Source organism: Antedon bifida, chromosome 2 (assembly GCF_963402885.1).
Source record: "Antedon bifida chromosome 2, ecAntBifi1.1, whole genome shotgun sequence".
Taxonomy (NCBI): domain Eukaryota; kingdom Metazoa; phylum Echinodermata; class Crinoidea; order Comatulida; family Antedonidae; genus Antedon; species Antedon bifida.
In genome coordinates this window covers 27,313,825-27,334,017 of record NC_136227.1, presented here as the reverse complement: position 1 = coordinate 27,334,017, position 20,193 = coordinate 27,313,825, and the positions used below count along the sequence as shown (strand labels likewise).

The following is a 20,193-nucleotide window of genomic DNA, read 5'->3' as shown; positions in this document are numbered from 1 at the left end:
TTGTTCAATTGCTAGGCCTACCTGTCATCATTTGGATATTGAACATAGCCAGCTGGAAGGAGGTTGAGAGACAGAACAGATAGTTCATAATCCGGTTCATTTACTTCAAGTTTTGTGCGAATGCGACCTAGAAAAAAAAAGCATTTGTAAGTAAAACAAAGAATCTATGTTTACACGCTCTCTTCTCAGAGTTAAATACAGTGATTCAATTGGTTTAAACGTGATATACCTCTGAAACATAGACCAGAGTTATATCAGTTACATCAGAGTTATTTTCAGGTACATATCAGAGTTAATAATACAAGTCAAATCCTTTGATCTGACACATTTTGTATTTTGTCAATGTGTGCAGTTTGACTTGAATTTAATATGGACAACAAAAGCATGATACACCTACCGACAACCAGTTCTTTGATCCCTATCCATTCCAGTTGTTTAGCAGGTTCATGGACAATTGTAATAGCGAGTCTTCTCTGGATTCCTTGATGTAACATAAAGCATCCACTTCCTGGTGGTGACTTATTAGGATGATCTACCACACATGGAATATACCTTGGAGAAACAATAACAACAACTGTTTGTTAATGTATGTTAATCGAAAAGGGTTTGCTATAGTATACTGAAACAACAATTAATTATTAGTATACAATAGAATCTCTATTAAGGAACAAAGTCATGTTTCCCCTTAAAATAGAGGTGTCCCCTGAATATGTTTCTTCCATAGCGTTAAAACATTTTTCCTTGTTCGAAAAAAAAAAGTTCCCCTTAAAGATGTATTGCCCCCCAAAAACATGAAAAATGAAGATTAATTAAATAAAACTTTGAATAGGTTATTTTGTAGTTTTAATAAAGTGAATCACTTCCGTAGAAAAAAAAACGGAAAAAATAATGTTTTCACTTATAAAATAACATAATAAATTACCAAAATTCCATTGGCTGGCAGCCAATTTGACCATTTTTGCTTTAAATTCCAGTTTTTTCAGGTAAATAAATTGTTTTTCGATCCAATTTTTGGTCGAAGTCAATAACTATTATGTGACATTAAAATGGCATATTCAACAAAAAAAAACATTTTTCATTGGGACAATACATCTTTAATGGGCATTTGCCTTGAAAAGGGGTATCCTAACTGTATGCTAAATTTGAATGCCATTTAAAAGAGTGTGTCCAATTGTTTTTTGCTCAGACCTATGAAAGATTTGTAAGGTCTGTCTTTATAGTAACCAAATAGGACTTGGTAGATTTAGCTACTGTAATCCATGTTACAAGCTGTAATGAAAACATGTCCCAAATAATTACTACCCTGGACAGTGATGTACAGTAGCCACAAAAAATAAAGTGGTCCGGTTTTCGCAAGAAAAGGGAACAATCTTTGTTCAAGCCACTGGGTTGTCAAAGGCCTTTGTGAAAAAGTGGTCAGATTGAAACCTTACCAACCGTACTGGTGGGTATCGGTCTTGCTGGAAAAATAAATTAATTAAATGACTAAACATGACTTACTCTCCAGAAGGTGCTAATTCACAGATTTCAATCCACAAGAGTATGTCATGTTTGGAATGGAGATGACTTGTACTGCAAGGTAGGGAGACACATGGGCCTAGTTGCTTTGGAGAAGGTACTGGTCGAGCAAGTGGCAGAGATGAAGGGAAGCTCCGTTTGGCTGGTCTTAGTCTACAAAATGAAATGAACTTTTTATTTATATGAAATATGTGGAAATAAATAATTGGAATAAATAAATAGAAATTTATATAAAAAACATTCTACTATATATATATAAACTTAATTTATAAGAAACTTTCAAATTATCCCTTTTAGTTTACAGTATTGTTTTATACAATTTATTACTGATAAGCATTTCTAATATGTTCAACAGGCGCATAGGAAGGAGGTTAAATTAAAATGTGACCTGCTACAATATCAAAATCTAGCTTACAAGAACCAAATTTTATTGTTCCTTCATTAACATATTATTAAAATATTAATATATCACATGGTCGTAATAAAAACAGGCCTATTATGTGAGCTTATTATAATGAGTTGAAATAAAAATATATAACTGCCATTACTTTCTATCATGCACAACAAAGTATAAGCTTGAATTAAGTTTCATTAGTACCCTCACAAGTTATAGTCTCTTCTACAACAAATGTACCATTGTTTAAAATCATGAAAATAGCTTTTTAGTTTATTCATTTGGTATACTAGTTTAAATAAAAATAATGTGTTAAAATAAAAGATATGTCTATATAAATGTGCTTTGTATTTTATATGAAATGATAATTATATTCAATAATGACATGCACTAATGAATATTATTGTTAAAATTATTATTATTCATAATAATATCAATGTTACACATGTAAATGTAAGTAATAATCTTGATTAGTATACAAATAATGAATGTTTATGAGTTGAATTAGAGAATAGTCACTCTTTTCAACGAATATAAAACATTCATTCAAATGATTGTATTATAACACACCTAGAGTAAAGTTCATTATCTATGGATGGGTTTCCAGTTGTGCAATATTCACTAGCCAGCTATCTTCAATATGGAGAGAAAATAATGGCAATGGAACATGATACAACCAACCAAATGGATAGGATACAGGTGTGTTATAATTTCAATAAATGATACAAAGCAATGAAGTTAGAAAATCCGTATCCAAAGTTAAGTCCGTTCAGTGTTGTAGCCACAAGAAATTAAGTGGCGCATTGATTGAAAAAAAAAGCCTTTTTGGAAAAAAGAGTCCTGGTGGCAGCCTTGCTGTTGTTTCTCCAACAAGATTCTCAATTACACATAGGAGTGCCTTCTGAGAGACATTTAACTTCTGGGTTCAACATTTTGAATACCAAGCAAAAATGAACCATTAATTAACCAACTACATATTCTGTTAATTAGTAGAACCTATATGGCATACTAATACTCACGCTGGTCTTTAGTTGTTTAGGCCAAGTCTTTTTAACAATAAATAAATGAATAAAATAAAATCAATATTACATATAAAATTATGTCTAAAAAGTATTAGTTTAAAAGTGAAAGCAAATTAATTGACTATAATAGTACTGTATCGTTTGATTGTCAGAAAATAATGTAACTTAAATCGCTTTACAAGAAACGGAGGGAAATTACAGCATTACAGCACTACAGCACCTACCCAGATCAGCACACCGGAAGATGATCACATACTCTCTTTAAATAGTGTATCAATTTCTGTAATATAAACTGTATGTATACGACAGAACCAACAGCTTTCTTTTCCATTCGAAGGACGAGGATATATAGAATCTTGCCTAAAGGATACAATCAATAAAGCAGACCTGTTCGAACCCAGATTTGTCTGATCTCTCTGCATTAACCCATATCACTTAGGGTCTATACAGCACCCGATATATTACCCAGACTGTCTCCTATCAAAGTTCTACCTGAATGAGAACCTGAGTTTCAACATGGTACATGGCAAGAAACTCTTCATTTTTGTGTAGGAACAACGAAAGACGTGTATATCGCAGATGGCTATTTTGCTTGAGATGTTGTTTTGTTTAATATCTTCTTTAGAATAGTAAGTAAATAGCAATATACTGGTATTAATCTATGAATCAGAATATTATTTATTGGAGTAGTGAATAGTTAATATAATATGAAATATAATAATAATATTTGTTTTCTATAGTATTATATTATTATCTTATTATTTGCTTTAATAATATTACTGTCCTCGTGATCATATATTCAAGGAAACTACACTACAATAGAAATTCAGAAATCTATTAAAAAAGTAATTAAAACAATATATATCATGCAAATCAATGTTGCAAAAAAGAAGAAACGTTAGTCATGTTATAAAACTGTTGCGATTTTGAATCTTACAACGATCGGGACGAGATTCTCGGTGGGAGTACAGGTATGGCTCGAATCGTGGCATTTCCGAGGCTGAAACATAAAGCATGTAAAAAATTCCACAACAGGTCTTTTTGTTAGGAATTTCAATATTTCTTTCTATTTAATTATAGTAGGAATTTTGGGGAAGCTATGTCATTGGTATCGAAATAGGCAAAGTCAAAAAGATTTTAAAAATACTAGTTTTCTACCAGTGCTGTAGGTCTCTATCTCTTATCCATCTTAATATCATTTATGATTTTGTAGTAAGGACTGAGCAGTATACTTTTCTCTTTCAAGCAATATCAGTTAAAAATCTTTTTCGATAACTAATTAGTTTATATAATCAATGGTAGATATTTTGAAATTTAATAAATAAAATTACAATAGGTGCACCATAGCACTATGACTTAAATGTAAACATAAATGACATACTTTTACAGTTTAATGGTTTATGCTTTATAAAAAATAGTTAATTTAAAAAAAGAACCAGTACGATTACTTACAAGTACAATATGATAAATGACATACCATATATGTAAGATAGAAAAACATGCAAAATTCAAATTGCTGAAAATGTATATCTTTTGTTATTGTTGATGACCTTGAGTGCTTACCTTGTGAGCTCTTGACTTTGACTGTGAAGGGGATGGGCTTGGTAGTGCCCAAAGACCTCGAACATGATTGGTTGAGTACGAACATAATCAACAAATGCCTTTGTCACAGTCACTTGTATCTGAAAACATTAGAAGTTAATTATATATAAATAAACAAAAGCATTAAATATAAATTGTTAATTGGTAAATTTTAATTTCAATTCAATTAAAATTATTTTGACTAAAACCATATGTACACGGACTAAACAAATAAAGCAACAAACTAACTTTGAGAACATGTGTGGAATTGATTTGGGTGGGATTCGAACCCACGACATTCAGACCACAAGCCTGGTGTTCATACATAGAATTACAGAGCTTGTGTTGATGGCTAGGTTTAGATTCCAGCCCAAAGGGGGCTGGTACTGCACCAACAGAAATTCTACTGTATAAGCTAAGCTAAACATTTTTAATTCAGTGGTCCACAATTTTCATAAAAATTAAAATATTTTGTCTAAAAATAAATTTTACTATGATATATAGTATTTTGATTTTCTTATTCCTGCTATCAAAAATATGCAACCAGGAATTATACCAACAATTCTAAATACAACAGCAATTATTTAAACTAATAAACTTTATTTCTCACAATAAAAGTTAATTAGCTATTTTCCATTTTTACAAAGCAATATAAGTTTATATTTTTGACATGAGTACATTGTTTTGAAGATTAGCACATTACAAACAAAACTACATGGTTTACAATACAAGTTAACACAAAAACACTATAAAAAAAACAGAAACAGAAATTGTGGGTGTTAGTATAATAGTGATTTACCTTTATATATTGTGCAAAAATATTACAAATATTGGTATTTCAAAATAGAAATTAAAATTTAACCAAAAAATAAAAATATAATTTATACCAAACATTATATCGAAGGTCAAGGTACTATATAATAACTTTCAATAAAAAGTAGAGTAAAAACTCTTCTTGAGATTGTTGATGGTGAAATCACATACATTCTTTTCTACTAAATACAGTACTGCTTTGAACTTTGACATCCATTTTATTGAAAAGGTTACTATCAAAATCATTTAAATAAATGAAATGATATAAATAAAATAAATAATTAAATAAAGTGATGAAAATGTGGGAAAGTTGAACAAAAACAACAATTAAAAGAAAATAAAAATAAACTATTTAAATGAAAATGCATGCTGACTTACATCCTGAACGAAGTAAAATCCCAGGGGCGGCCCAGAATTCCCAGTGTTGCGTACAGGTTCTGTAACGAATGCCTCATGCCCGTGTAAAAGACTGAAAAGAATCAAAAGAAACAGAGAGTGCCCAACAGTGAAAATAAAAATAAAACCAAAAAGAAAGAAAACCCAGCAGACAGCAAGCCAAAAGAAACTATGAAAAGGTTCTTAAAAGTTAGCAGTAGAAGTTATAGTGCTTTAGTGCAAAAAAGTTGAATGCAAAAAATTAACTATTAGGAATGTACATTAAATTTAGTGTTTATATTAATATTGATTGCTGAAATTTCAAATTATATTTGTGAATATGCAACTTTTAAGAACCTTTTTTGACACCAAAATGGCTATGAAACTATAGTGCTATAAAATGAATTGATTGCGCCGACATACTAATGTGTGATAACTTACATATTGATTGTGATAGAAAGCCAATATATGGCTACTACCAGTACGACGGTTTTTACAAGGGTCCGTAGAAAAACAACCATCTTTATGATGCAAAAAACTGTAGAAAACATTTTAATTATAGGCATTTGACAAATTATTATAACATAATTGAGTTTACTGTAGGCCTCCAGAAAAAGTTTTTCTTGTACTGGTTATAAGGACAGGATGTACAGGATATAAATTTAGACCAAGAAATTACATAAACTAGAAGGAAAAATAACTTGGACTTTCTCGAACAAGTCTTGTTGATATGCAGAATTAAATATTGATGTACCTGTAGGCCTAGATATCAAAATCATTATGTTTAATAAAAAAGAAAAAAAAGAAAACATACAACATTGTAATAAAATCTTCTTAGAAAGAAGCATGATGTAAAAACGTTAAAAACGCAAAAGACAGAATAAAAACTCACTTGAATTGGCAGAATATGTCAGCATATTCAGAAGAGATTCCCATGCCTTGAAGAACTGTAACACGGAAGCACATCTTACTCCCAATCTTCATGTGTTCAGGAGGTTCTACAAAGGTTTCATACAGGTCAGCGCCATTCTCTTTCAGATTCTCGGTATCGTCTTTACAATGTTCAAGAAGATCTAGAAGAGTAGAATTTTTATTGGGAAGGTGGAAGAGACATTTTGACAAATTTTGTATAAGCCACTTTATCATTTAATATTTTAAAGTAAGAAGAAGGTTTTTTTATAAATGTTCTAATATATTATTAGGTTTCTTTGTTTCTAGTAGTGTAGTCTAGTAGATACAGGGTTCAAAATACTTACCATGGTCAGAATTTTCTCGCTGGCCTTCGACAATTCGCAGCTCTTCAGATGACAATGCTGTTTGGCTCATGCCAGTTGGACTACGTTTCATCTAAGTAAAACAAAAAAAGTAAAATAATTAGGAATACAGCTAGGTATGTAAAGAGGAAAATACAGTTTTCTAGAATCTTTTTCATCAAACCAAAAGACAATTTATTAGTAGTTGCGGATCCAGGCCTAAATAATGTAAAAGCGATAAATTTAATATATGTCCTATCTTTAGCATTGCAATCTTTGAAAGTTTAGGGAGAGGGTGAGATTGTTAAGTTTAGCCTTACATTTCCAGTTACCTTTGTATTGAAGTATTCTTTATCATTGAAGGTAATGTTAGCAACAGCCGACTGTTTTCTTCCAGATGATTTGTCCATTGCTTGGTCTTCGGGACTGATGTGTTGGATTGAAATGCGAAGATACCCTTGAACGTCTCCACGCTCGTTCACTATCGCAACCTTCTGTACAAGTGATATTGGCACAAGTAGATTGCTAAGATACACAAATGATCTGGAAAGAAAATATAAGAAAATTGTTTAAATAAACAAACAATTATTGGAAATTATTAAAAAAACATTTATAGGAAACAGAAATATGAGATAGAAAGATAAGTTGGTAAGATGGGCGGTAACAGGTCAGAATAGGGTGGTGACAACCAAGAAAATAAATTGAAGGTAACTATACATGGAAAAGTGAGAATTGCTCCTGAACTTATCTTTATAAAAAGTTTTCTTCCATTAAAAGCTATTTCACTTTTAATTTTTAGACGTATACATTGAATACTAGACTCCCTGAATTCAAAATCAGATTGGCCGGGGAACTGGGCCTATACTACCAATATAATAATGTAGTGGGGCTAACTGAGGGTTTCTAATGGAATGCATGAGGTAGATTACCTTCCAACAAGCCTAAACCATGGGAATCGGTCATAAAACGGATCTCTACAAGTCATGGCATTTTCAAGTGTTCCATTTGATTCAGGAGTTATTGGTAATCCATCGCCTCCATCACTATGATTGTCATACATCTCTCGCATCATCTCCAACCGTTGCCTATAGACAAAATATAATAAAAAGCATCAATTCTGAGACCTTATTCTGTATTACGTATAAACATATGGGACACATTTGGCATGGCCCAACACTATATGGTGCATAGTAAAAAAATCATTCCTGAATAGAGATTAACATCATAAAGGAAGAACATGTAAGAACAAATAGTATGTACAACAACACTTTTATCCATTGCATGGTTTCAAAGTCTTTAGGGCACAACATTTGTGTGAACTGTGCATTATAGTATATTAACTTACTTAAGTTTTTCAATACTCCAGTAGTGGGTTGCACCATTCTTTTTGTCTTGCACTTCAACGGCAACAACAGTACGTGGAAATGGACGTTGTCCAATGTCTTTGTTATCCTTCTCAGATAGTAATTCAACTGGCAGAGGTGAGTACAGTGTGTCAGTTAACAAGACAAATTGGAATTCAACCTAATAGAACAAGAATAAGTGTGAGATGTAAATATGGCAGGGAATTGCAGTACCGTAGCCACAAGAAATAATGTAGAGCAGTGATTGTAATAAAAGGGAACAATCTCTGTGCAGGCCACAGGTTTGTCAAAGGCCTTTGTGAAACGTGACCAACCGGGTGCTTGCTGCCCTGAATTGTTGAGAACATTGTTCCCCCTCTAACTTTAGATCAGTACCTTGATGCAATCAAAAGATATACTTTCAATGTAGCAGTAACTCTTATTTTTAATCTACCACATCGTTACGATTTTTAGACATGTGTATATAAAAACTAAAAATTCAAATTTATACCTTTTTCTTTAATTCAACACTAACAGCATTTGCTTCTTTTAGATGAATGGCATTCCCCCACAAATCATCCTGGAAAAAAAAGTTTTTGAAAAGTATAATTATAGATACTATAACTTATGGAAAAACATAAAATACTAAATAAGAATAAGAAATGTCCATTGAAAGTCAAGTAGTGACATCAAAATTCTCTGGAATAGTTGTTACTGTAGGAAGCTTCCGATTTTCGACCTATACATATTTTGTCGTCACCTGGACCCAATCTACCAACACTGTGTTGAGGAATTAAGTGAGGAACCATGTTCCAATGTTTCCACATGTGCACTATGAATGTATCATGATGAAAACATTTCTTAGGCCCTAGGTCATTGCAAATTAAAATCTCCCTATTGCCAATTACATCTCTAACGGAGATTGACACAAATTCTTTAAACATAAACTAAATAATGTATGCCTATTAGGTAGATATAATTGATCACAGGGTTAAACCAGGACTCAAACCCAGGACTATTACACAAGCCACAGTGGCACTGCTTACTCTTATAGATGTAAATCTGTAGTATTTCCATTTACGAATAGCCCAAGCTGCAAGCTGGTATTCATGTTCTCCCCAACACCATCCTAAAAAAATGAACCAAAATTAAATAATTTTAGTGAAACATTGTAATTTACAGTTGCTCATCAAAACTAACATATTTATAATTACCAGCTACAATATTTACTTTACTAATTTTCTTTTATATTAAACAGTAATCGTTTTGCAAAACTCCAAAAAATATATTATAACTTGAGTTCATTAAAACAGTACTTTTTTAAAGAAATATATCTAACTAATTTATAATTTTGGAAAATCTTAGCTATTAAAGAGGTATTGTCCACCAAAAAAAATGAAAAATAAAGATTATTAAAATCAGACTTTGAATAGATTATTTTGTAGTTTTAATAAAGTTAATCACTTTCATAGAAAAAAAAAAACGGGAAAAATTAATGTTTTCACTTATAAAATGACAAAAAATAAATCCAACCAAAACCCTACTGGCTGGCAGTCAACTTGACTATTTTTTGCCTTAAATTATAGTTTTTAGGTAAATACATTTTTATCCAATTTTTGGTCAAAGTGGATAACTATTAGGTGACATTAAAATGGCATATTCAACAACAAAAAATGTAAGAATTATTTTTTCAGGGGGACAATCTATCTTTAAAAGACCAAAAAGGTTATAAAACAAAATATTTTTGAAAAGAGTTTATAAACAGTACTGTATATGAGTTAGAGAAAACTTATTAGGTATTCAATTATTAGATATCTTCTTCATAAGAAAAGAATGAATTAAAAGTATTTTATTAAATAGATGAATAAGACATCTTCTATATAACAATTACAATTTTGTCATGATGATCTAATAATTTGTGGAGCAAAGAAAGAGGAGCGAACAACTTACCTGAAACGGACAGGAATCTGTGTTCCTATTGGTTGATTCTTAGCAACCACAAGAGGGCAACATGCAATGGCCAGTTGCAAGCTCCCCTTTAATTTGCTCCAATTACAAAGTGATTATAAACAAGTGGTTTAATTATTATAAAAGGTGTTGTAGCTTTTGACAATGATTAACAAAGCAAATTAAAGAAATGTAACTTTTATGAAAAATGTCATTAATTAGCAACATTCGGCGTATTAAACAAAACACATTGACAGTATCTGCTCATTGCAAACAAATGTATGGTACCACTATTTGATTACCAGTATTTAGTAAATAAATGCAACAAAATTGTATGTATGTTTCTAAAATATAAATTAGACAAATGCGAACTCAAGAAAAAAATAAATAAATAATGAAATAAATCAACTTTTAATTCTGTTTGGGGTACAATTTTTCCCTTTTGAAAATATTCGTGACGAAATGTATCAATAAAGAATTTGTGTGAAAAAAAATAGGAATTTTACTTAGTGGTCTCATTTATACCCCATGTGAAAATCTATACCTTTGGAACATACTAAAATACAATTACAGGTTATTTTTGTTATATTATACGTTATTAAATATATAACATAACACATATAACAATTACATTTTTAACTGGGAGCTGACGTTGCCGCAATTTGGCATCAAACGGTTAGCTACCCACAATGTAAACATTTCTATAGACAGCAAAGCCATATTAGGATACATCCACTAAGATCTTAAAGTATTCTATTTTCTGTATTTTAATGGTAAACAAAACTTGCCTATACTACAAAACACAAATTAAACATGGCTCATTTTTATGAATGTTACAAAATAATTGGCTTTCCAATTATTAAAATAATAAAGTATTATAAAACAAAATAACTATTAAAAAATGATTGACTAGAAAATGACATGATCAGATTATTCTTTTCACACAAAATTTCAAAGTACCAAAAAGTTTAGTACATTAAAATTTACAAAAAAAAGGCTTTAAATTAAAATATCTCCAAAGAAACACAATTGATAAACAAGAAGTATATTTTTTAGAAAATTGATATAGCAACCACTACATTTTAATGTATAGTTGTAGTTACAAACAATTGTACCAAGATTATGACATGAACTAATAACAGGGGATCTACAAATCAATTAAACTATAAATGTTTACAAATTATAGCAAATAAACAAATTATTATTGTACGTATAAATTATACCAGATCACACAACAAAAAAAGAAACTATTAAAAGCATCTGAAATAAAACAAAAAGCAATAAAGATGTAGCAATAAAAAAAAAAATGAAATGCATTGTTAAACTTGTGCAATAAAAATAAAAGTGCAAAGAAAATAAACACAGTATAATGGAGCAAATTAAAGGGAGCGTTTGTCGATCAGCCATGCAATAACAGTGCCCTCATGCTGTCACGTTGTCTTGATCACTGCTTCACCAACTAAAGTATTCTTGCTTGTTTTATACATGGTGTTCACACGTTTGTTGTATAGTAATTCATTTTAATTTAAGATTTGAATGATTATTTTTTTTCTATCAAGACTCTCGATCTCCATTAAGCCTAAAAATCTTTTTTTTATGTCTTAATGTTGATTGAAAGACTAAAAAACATATTTAATCAATTTAATTTTAACGAAGCTGTGGAGTATTTTAAAGTTTAAAAATGTGAATAAACAGTATACAACTGTTCTTTCTTTCTAAAACTAAAATATGGGGAAAATAATAGGTCAAAATGTTTGTGAAATTTCTGTTCACTATGCTTTTATCATTATATAAGCTCTATACCCACTTTGCAATGCAGCTGGCAGTATAATCTCAATGCTAGCAACACGTCATAAATAGGCAGAGCATGTATATGTGTGCATTGGAAAATTTGGCTAAGTTGGAACTTGTAGATCTAACGATCTAATGTCTTAATATGTCGGTTTGTGCATTATGGAAGTATAAACACATCAAACAAAATAATAATAAAAGAAAAAGATAGGGCATAAGAAATAACAAACAAACTTGTCAAATTAAACTTGTTTTATTAATAAATCTGTTGCTTAATGCTGTATTTAGATATTAGCAAATATATTTACATAAATATAATAATTTTATTCATTTTTAATTTACATGACTAAGTAAGTATAATACTCTTTGGAATAATGATTTTCGATAATAACCAGCTTGATTTCTTGATGATAAATACAAATTAAAAACTATTTATAACATAAAGAAAATTAATAACATAATATAAAACTAAGTAAATATAAAAGTTTAAAAAAATTATAAAATCATAAATTCAGCAAAACAAAATATGATATAAACATAAGTCAAATTAAAAAAAAATTATATAATATTTTAATATTATATTAATATTTTTGAAACAAAACACTAAAAATTATAAATTGTCCACTTGAAATCAGCAAGTAATTAAGCAAGATAATATGACACATATTGCTTGATCTTAAAATTAAATAAATTCACCCACGCCCTCAAATATATATGTGGAGATATTTGGCAAGAGTAAGAAAGTGTATAGGCACTACGAAATCTATGGTAAGACAACTGTTCTCAAATTTCTATTTTATGGTCTAATACCAAGATATAGAGATAAATGAACTATGAATATTGAAAAGAGTTATTATAGGGGGGAAAAAATAATATACAATATGGCAGTACTCTGATGTCAAATATAATTGGCCTGTGGTCTTATATTGTCCCTTCACACTTAAGCTATGCAGGGAAGAGTGACTCTTTCCTGGGCTACATTTAAATTAAAAGTAATGCCACTTTAAGGAAAATCTTAAATATCTATGGACTTAGGTTAAATACTTTGTATATACTGTACAGCCGTATGTTTCCTATCAAATCCTCAGATCTAATATATTTACTGTTTATTTATTGCACATAGTTTTTCTAATGTGATATATAATGGTCCAAAGTTGCAGCATTTGAGAATGGTCAACTGAGCAATACAAATGAAACAGGGTAAAAACTAAGAATGTTGTATACTAGAGAATGTAATTTTAACTGGTCATCTGGTCAACTGGCATGCACATTTTAAATAAACAGGACATACTGTAATAGTAATTAAACATTTGTATTGCACCAATTTTAAAAAACCGATGGCATACGTTGTATCCTAAAACTGAGTTTTTAAATTAATTTTAAAAGAATTAAGAATGGGTAAATGTTTGACACAGAGTGCAATTCCAAAGATAGGATGCAACAATAAAAAATTTTGAGTGAGTCTAGCTAAAGTCTTACAGAACTGAGAGCGATGATTTGTCAAAGGAATGAAAGTGACGGAATAATAATCTTTAAAGAATTTTATAATGAAAAGCAAAATGTAACAATGCTATGACAGTTACAAATCAAAAACTTTCTCAAATTAGAAAATATTAATTTAAAAATGACGGAATGAGATGAATCTGTAGGAATTATAAATATAAAACAAAGAATACATTTTAAGTTTAAAGAATTTAGAAAAAAAATCTTGAGGAATTGTCAATTGAGATACAAAAAAATGGATATAATCTGAAAAAAATGTTTAGCAGAAAATATAAAAATATGATTGAAATATTAAAAGTCCATGATGTTGGAATAAAATAAATTTACAGTATCTATACAAAAAAGAGCTTTGATATGTGTGATATATATAATATATATCTAATATAAAAATATTAACTGATTATAAATATATAATTAAGTCCAATAATTATGATAACAACATCTGATTTTTTTAGTTTAAAAATATTTACAAAAAATCATAAAGTAAATAAAATGTCTATTATAATTATTTTTATGTCAAAATATGGACATTTGTTTATGGCATACAGATTGATGTTAAATAGTGATTAAAAGGTGGGAAAATGGTTCCATTAAAAAAACAACTATATTGTATTGTATTGTATATCTTCTTAATCTATGTTAATGACTTAATTCATGCTTCAAACTCTTTTTCATATGTTCAATTTGCTGATGATACCAATATCTTCCTTTCCCATCCTGATTTCAACACTCTTACAAGAACCTTCAACAATGAAATCAGCAATGTTTCAAACTGGTTCAAACTAAATAAGTTATCCCTTAACATCAGTAAAACAAACTACATTCACTTCTCCACTAACAAAAAAACTAATAACAATCCGAATGCAAATATATACATCGATCACACCCCTATCAAACAAGTTGAAAGCACATCATTTCTTGGCGTTCAAATAGACAACAAATTAAACTGGAAGCTTCATATAGCTAAAATCTCCAATAATATCTCCAAAACCATTGGTGTACTAAATAAACTGAAATCTACATTACCTCCTAAAATCATCACTTCTTTGTACAACACACTCATCTTGCCTCACCTCTTCTATTGTAACACTGTCTGGGCAGCAACAGATTCAAAGCATCAAACTCTTTGTCCATGGCTTAGTACTGAAACAACTAAACTTGACAGACTATTCAAACTCCAAAAGAAGGCAGTCCGTATATGTACCCAATCAAATTATCTCTCTCATACTAAACCACTTTTCCATGATCTAAACACCCTAAATATCTTTGACATAAACAAATTACAGACAGCCCTTTTCATGTATCGACTTTCCAATAACACACTTCCTAATACCTTAAAAAGATTTTTTCAAAAAAATAACGAGCTTCACAAATATAATACCCGAAATTCAAACAAATACGTCCAATCTAACCTAAATCGAAACTCTTCCCGAAATTCAATTATCCACACAGGCCCCTTAATATGGAACTCCCTTAACAAGTCTTTATTTGATTATAGTTTCATCATATTTAAATCAAAATACAAAAAATACCTAATATCAAAATACAAACCAACTTAATATTTCACCTAAATTTTGACCTATTTCAAACACCTCTTTTACCCTTATTTTTTTATTTTTTTGTTTGTTTGTCTTGTCTTCGTCCATACTTTGTCTCTTGCGTAGTGTATGTACCGTCTGTAACCCCTGTTTGTCTCTGTCTATGAACATTGATCCAAATTTTTTTATATAACTTTTTTCCTGGTGGAACCTGTCGTAAAGCTCTTTGAGCTTATTTGTGTTTTCTCCAGATACAATGCATTTATATTAACTTGATTCATATTTTGTCAACATATTTTGAAATTTGCTTTGTATAAATAAAATGAATGAATGAATGAATGTGTTTCTCTTTCTTCATTCTTCTGTTTAAGCTATTGTCAATTTCTACATGGATTATTAGACATTAGACATATCTTGTTATGTCTGATTTAGATTTCTTTTAAAAGCTGCTGCATTTAAGCGTACATTAAACACCACAGTGTCCGTAAAAAATAATCCAGTGTAGGAATATTTCATATCAATTTATAAAAAAAATTATATCTACATATTTCTTTAAGCACATTTACTAATTATGTACACATGAATTGATAATTTTCCTGAACAAATTTTTGAAGCAGATTTATAAAATATGACTGGATCATAACCATTAAAAGCAACACTTTATATTCATAAATATCAGGTCTTACAGACATATAATTTTATACTGGAATTTTATATTTTCCATTTAAAAATGATTTGGTGAGATTGACATTACTTATATATACATAGTATAAATATATTCATAATTTATGGAGTGTTAACAACGTAATCTTATTCGATTTATTGTAGATAAGATTTACAAATATGCAAAACTTTGGATTTGAACCTGTGAATCACTCAACCACTAGACCACATAGGATCTTGATGTAGTATAAATATATCATGCATAGAAATATAAAATATTATTGCAATGGAGTTTACAATTTAACATTGCGTTTAAATACACTGATAAAGTGAACTCAAAAAGTAATTCACAATACAATGTGTAAGAAGATATTTTAAAGCACTTTAAATTACTATGACAACATACTTTAATATGTTGCCTTGGATACAATGATGTCATCAATAGGTCACTGGAGGAACTGAATACAAACGATCACCTGAGTTCAGTAATGGCAATAAAGTAACTACTTATGAGAAACAAAATGGCAAGGATGTAAACAGAGAAATTATAAAGATACCAGAAAACCATGGCGGCAAAGACTATCGTTAACAACTTACTTTCAAGTTTATCGTCGCCCTCTGTGGTCATATCTGCTGGGGGAGACGATGCGGTTAACATGGTGTGTGTGTCCATCTGTTTCTGTAGTGCTTGTAGTTTACTTTCATAATCCTAAATTTGTATTTAAAATAGTGAAAGTATGGAATGAAGTGCAAAAATATATCATTTTATTCTTTCCAATTTTACAGTATAGTGAAAATTCTGGCTAAAACCATTTGGTTTAACAAAAAATAAGTGTTAATTCTATAACTAGAAGTTATGTTTACAGACTGTATTGGGAAAGCAATCCGGGACAAAAAATCAAAGTGTAATGTTTGGAAGATTATACGCTTCCATCTAACAGTAGTTCATTTAAAAGATTTGTATTAAAAAGGAAAGAAGGTGGGGGTATATCTTAGTGGATCTTACCAGTCGTTGCTGTTCCAATAATTGGTCTGCCTCCTCCTTTTCTTTCTTCATCTGTGCTTCCAGTGCTAATAACCTACATAATGTGTCACATATATCATATTATACAGTTTAATAGTGTTGCTTTTGGTAAACTATTCTTAAGTGTTTTCCCAGTGTCACAAGATTCTTTTAAAACCCATGGTTTAGAAGGCAAGCATTAAAAACCACTAAATTACAACTTCAAAAAACAATAAACAATCTATAAAAATAATTTTAAAAACAGTTACCTTTGTTCCATCTCTTCCTTCATGTTGATTCCTTCCTTAAGTAGAAGCTCATTCTGTGCAAAGAACCAGTCAACTGGTTCTTTAGAAGGCGATTCTATCATTGGTGACTTCAAGCACTTTTGTTGACGAACCTGCTGTGGGTGGTTGAATCGGAACACATGGAATTTTCCAAGAATCACTCGGTAACCTATACAGAAAATTTTAAAAAACAAGTTTTGATTTGGTTAATTCAAAGCAGAAGTGAAATTATCAATTATATCTAGACAGTGCTAACTGCCATGACCCAGAACTCACCAGAATACAGTTCAACAGGTTCCTCAACCAACTTGCCATTAACATAACAGAGACATTCTGGAGAGATAGGCATGATCAACACCGAGTCATCCGTGTTGTCAAAGAGGCAGTGCTGCTGCTGGATACTTGTGCCACTTAACTGGATGTCTTGTGGGACTTTGGCAGATGATAGTCCAACTCTGTCGAAGAAGTAATTAAAATATAAATTAATGTAAAATGCACAATATCCTCTCTTGGACCTATATTAATGAAGTGTCTTTCTAACTTGGAGTCTTGCATTATTACACCAACAATAGGTATATACAAGATTCAATCTTTTTATCTATTACGTTATGAAATGAATGAAACACAACACAATATTTCCATTACATTACCTGGTTGTTCCATTCTTAATATAATACAACAAACATTCTGACATCAAAGCATCCTCATTCAAATTAACTAGATGTGGAGTCTGAAAAAAAAGAAATGAATCATTTGAAATACAAATAATAAAGTCTGCTTTGTTTAGGTTAATAATTAACATGAACAAGTCTAATGTAACTTACATTTTTTGGTGAGAAGACACCAACAGTGTTGCCATCTTCTCGAATTGCCACGCCCATCTCTGCTAACATTTCTTCTCGTTGTTGTCTTATTGCATCCGTTTTCCGTAATTTGTCTTCCCATGTTTCATTTAATTCTGCTATTAACTTTTCATTAGCCTAATAATTAAAAAAAATATCTTGAAATGTTCAAATGTGTCATGATTGAAGGTAGACACCTTTATTAATTTGACGAACTTAAGAGGATGCTTCCTGTGCGATGAATGAGGGACAATATAGGCCACTTACCACCGTCCCATAATCAGGAGACACCCACACAAAGAGGACACTACCCCTTTCAAATTGCCTAACTAAACTCCGCAAGCCCATGGGGTTTGAAAGAATCCCTTTTTAAACAAGAGACTAGCAGTGAAAGTGATAGTAAATAGGCTTAACTAATTATGACCAATTCTATGTAGGAGGTGGCAAATTATCTTTATACACTAGGTAGGCCTAAATCTATATTTTCTTTAGTTGCTTATGGTAGCTGCACATGACCCTATTTGCGGAAAAAGAACTCCCCTGCAAAAATTATGGCTACAGGCTTTCTCCGGAGATAAACTAAAAAAAACAAAAAAACATTTAGTTGGAGGGAAAAAAGATATACCTTTAACTGTTCCACAGCCTCTTGCTCCATTTGAGTTGACATTTTTCTTCCACCCAAGTTTGAATTTGAAACATTTAAATTATCAATAAATATACCCTCTGCCTTTAGTAGATCACGTAACCTGTTCACCTCTTCCTTGAGGTCACGTATAAGCTTGGCGTTGGGATCTTCATTAATAACAGCCTTGCACATAATGCTCTTGGCACGATCGGCATACCTACAAAAGATACATTAAAAAAGTCAATTCAAAATATATTGGGAGATGATTTAAGAAAAATAATAATAATTTAAACGTATGCCTCAATGCAATATGAGTTTGGATATTGTCATTTATTCAAGTAGTTTTAAGTAATCCTAGCATATATAGCCCATCAATAATAATAAATATGCATGCTGAGAATAAAATCTAATTTGAAAATGCTAGGCCTATACCTGAGTGTGCTAAGCGTCTCATCATAGTTTATATCTGCTGGGCTAAGAGCTGCTACCATAGCAGTCTTTGAATTTCCTCCTAGATTCTCCTTCAATAGCCATGTTAGAACCGAGTCACGGTATGGTATAAAATCAGTTCTCTTTTTCTTTTTACTTGACTGAAAAAAATAAATTGTCAAATAAAGGAATTAGGAGAAGTAGAATTATTAAAATTTCTTAGAATAAATAAGTAAATCCTGCAACATATTGTTGGTATAAAACAATATCCTTTAGAGAAAACATGCACAGAAATTCAGAAAAAAAAAACAGAAATCCATAAAAGTATTTTCTTCTTTTTCTTTTAATTAAAACCTGGGATTACAAATCAACGTATTACAGAAATGGAAAAGTGTTAAAGAAAAAAAATGAATTAATGTTTCAATTTAATTAATTGTATGCAATCTGTTATTATAAAGACTAACATAAATATGTTATGTGAGAATTCTGAAACATAGGTAAGGAATAAATCTCTGTCTACACTATCAAAGTTTATATGTGACAAAAAAATGTCATGTGCCAATAATTATATGGACATGATGATGTCATATCACTACCACATTTGGGCAAATCACTACCATATTTAGGCACATCACACTAGTTTGATAGTGTAGACAGAGCTTAAGGAATACCAAACATAAAACGAATTGTATTACAGATACAAGAGTAGAAACCTTAGTTTTGGGGAAAAATAAGGGATTCTTAGTAGGGGGTATATCTCCTGAACAGGGGTTATTTAAACATATTTCATCTCATTAGTTTTATAGGAAAGTGTCTCTCCATAGGATTGTCCTCTGAATAGGGATGTTCCAAAAGAGGGGTTCTACTAAAATTATAATATATATAACATATGATAAAGTAAAAAGGAATAGGAAAGAACCACATATAATATACAATGTACAAATGAATAAATATTTTCCATACATTACAAATTATAATTCTATCTAAATACCGCTAGTGTTTAACATACCAAACTTAGTCTGTATCAACAGCATTATTAGCTCAATACATGCAAGCCCGATGCTAATTACAGATTCATTAACATTGAATACACTGGGGATGTACAACTAATTGAGCACTATGTTAAATAGCTGAGACACTCGGTTCAATATTGACTGTACAATCACTGTTGTTGGCATTGTGCAATAATCCAACAGGTATGAGTAATTGTCATAAGGTGAAAACAAAATGGTGCTTTTAGAATACTAGTAAAGAAGATGAAATACC

The 20,193-nt window shown here is 30.5% G+C and overlaps 1 protein-coding gene across 2 annotated transcripts in view; it reads right to left on the bottom strand.

Annotated features, from left to right (window-relative positions):
- The window catches only part of LOC144858851 (kinesin-like protein KIF1A), a 65,300-nt gene that overhangs the window by 14,698 nt on the left and 30,409 nt on the right, over window positions 1–20,193 (bottom strand). The window contains exons 10-30 of one of the 2 annotated variants that reach the window (XM_078714982.1): window positions 18,931–19,088; window positions 18,499–18,715; window positions 17,856–18,011; window positions 17,682–17,761; window positions 17,308–17,486; window positions 17,014–17,200; window positions 16,748–16,820; window positions 16,339–16,450; window positions 9,346–9,428; window positions 8,811–8,879; window positions 8,302–8,480; window positions 7,886–8,041; window positions 7,277–7,499; window positions 6,960–7,050; window positions 6,596–6,776; window positions 6,145–6,241; window positions 4,498–4,616; window positions 3,872–3,934; window positions 1,501–1,671; window positions 398–552; window positions 22–127 (exon numbers count right to left, since the gene is read on the bottom strand). In XM_078714982.1, the coding sequence (XP_078571108.1) occupies window positions 22–127; window positions 398–552; window positions 1,501–1,671; window positions 3,872–3,934; window positions 4,498–4,616; window positions 6,145–6,241; window positions 6,596–6,776; window positions 6,960–7,050; window positions 7,277–7,499; window positions 7,886–8,041; window positions 8,302–8,480; window positions 8,811–8,879; window positions 9,346–9,428; window positions 16,339–16,450; window positions 16,748–16,820; window positions 17,014–17,200; window positions 17,308–17,486; window positions 17,682–17,761; window positions 17,856–18,011; window positions 18,499–18,715; window positions 18,931–19,088 (2,855 nt within the window). Of the gene's footprint in view, window positions 1–21; window positions 128–397; window positions 553–1,500; window positions 1,672–3,871; window positions 3,935–4,497; window positions 4,617–5,706; window positions 5,798–6,144; window positions 6,242–6,595; window positions 6,777–6,959; window positions 7,051–7,276; window positions 7,500–7,885; window positions 8,042–8,301; window positions 8,481–8,810; window positions 8,880–9,345; window positions 9,429–16,338; window positions 16,451–16,747; window positions 16,821–17,013; window positions 17,201–17,307; window positions 17,487–17,681; window positions 17,762–17,855; window positions 18,012–18,498; window positions 18,716–18,930; window positions 19,089–20,193 lie in introns of both variants that reach the window. The other variant, XM_078714983.1, reaches the window with a different exon arrangement.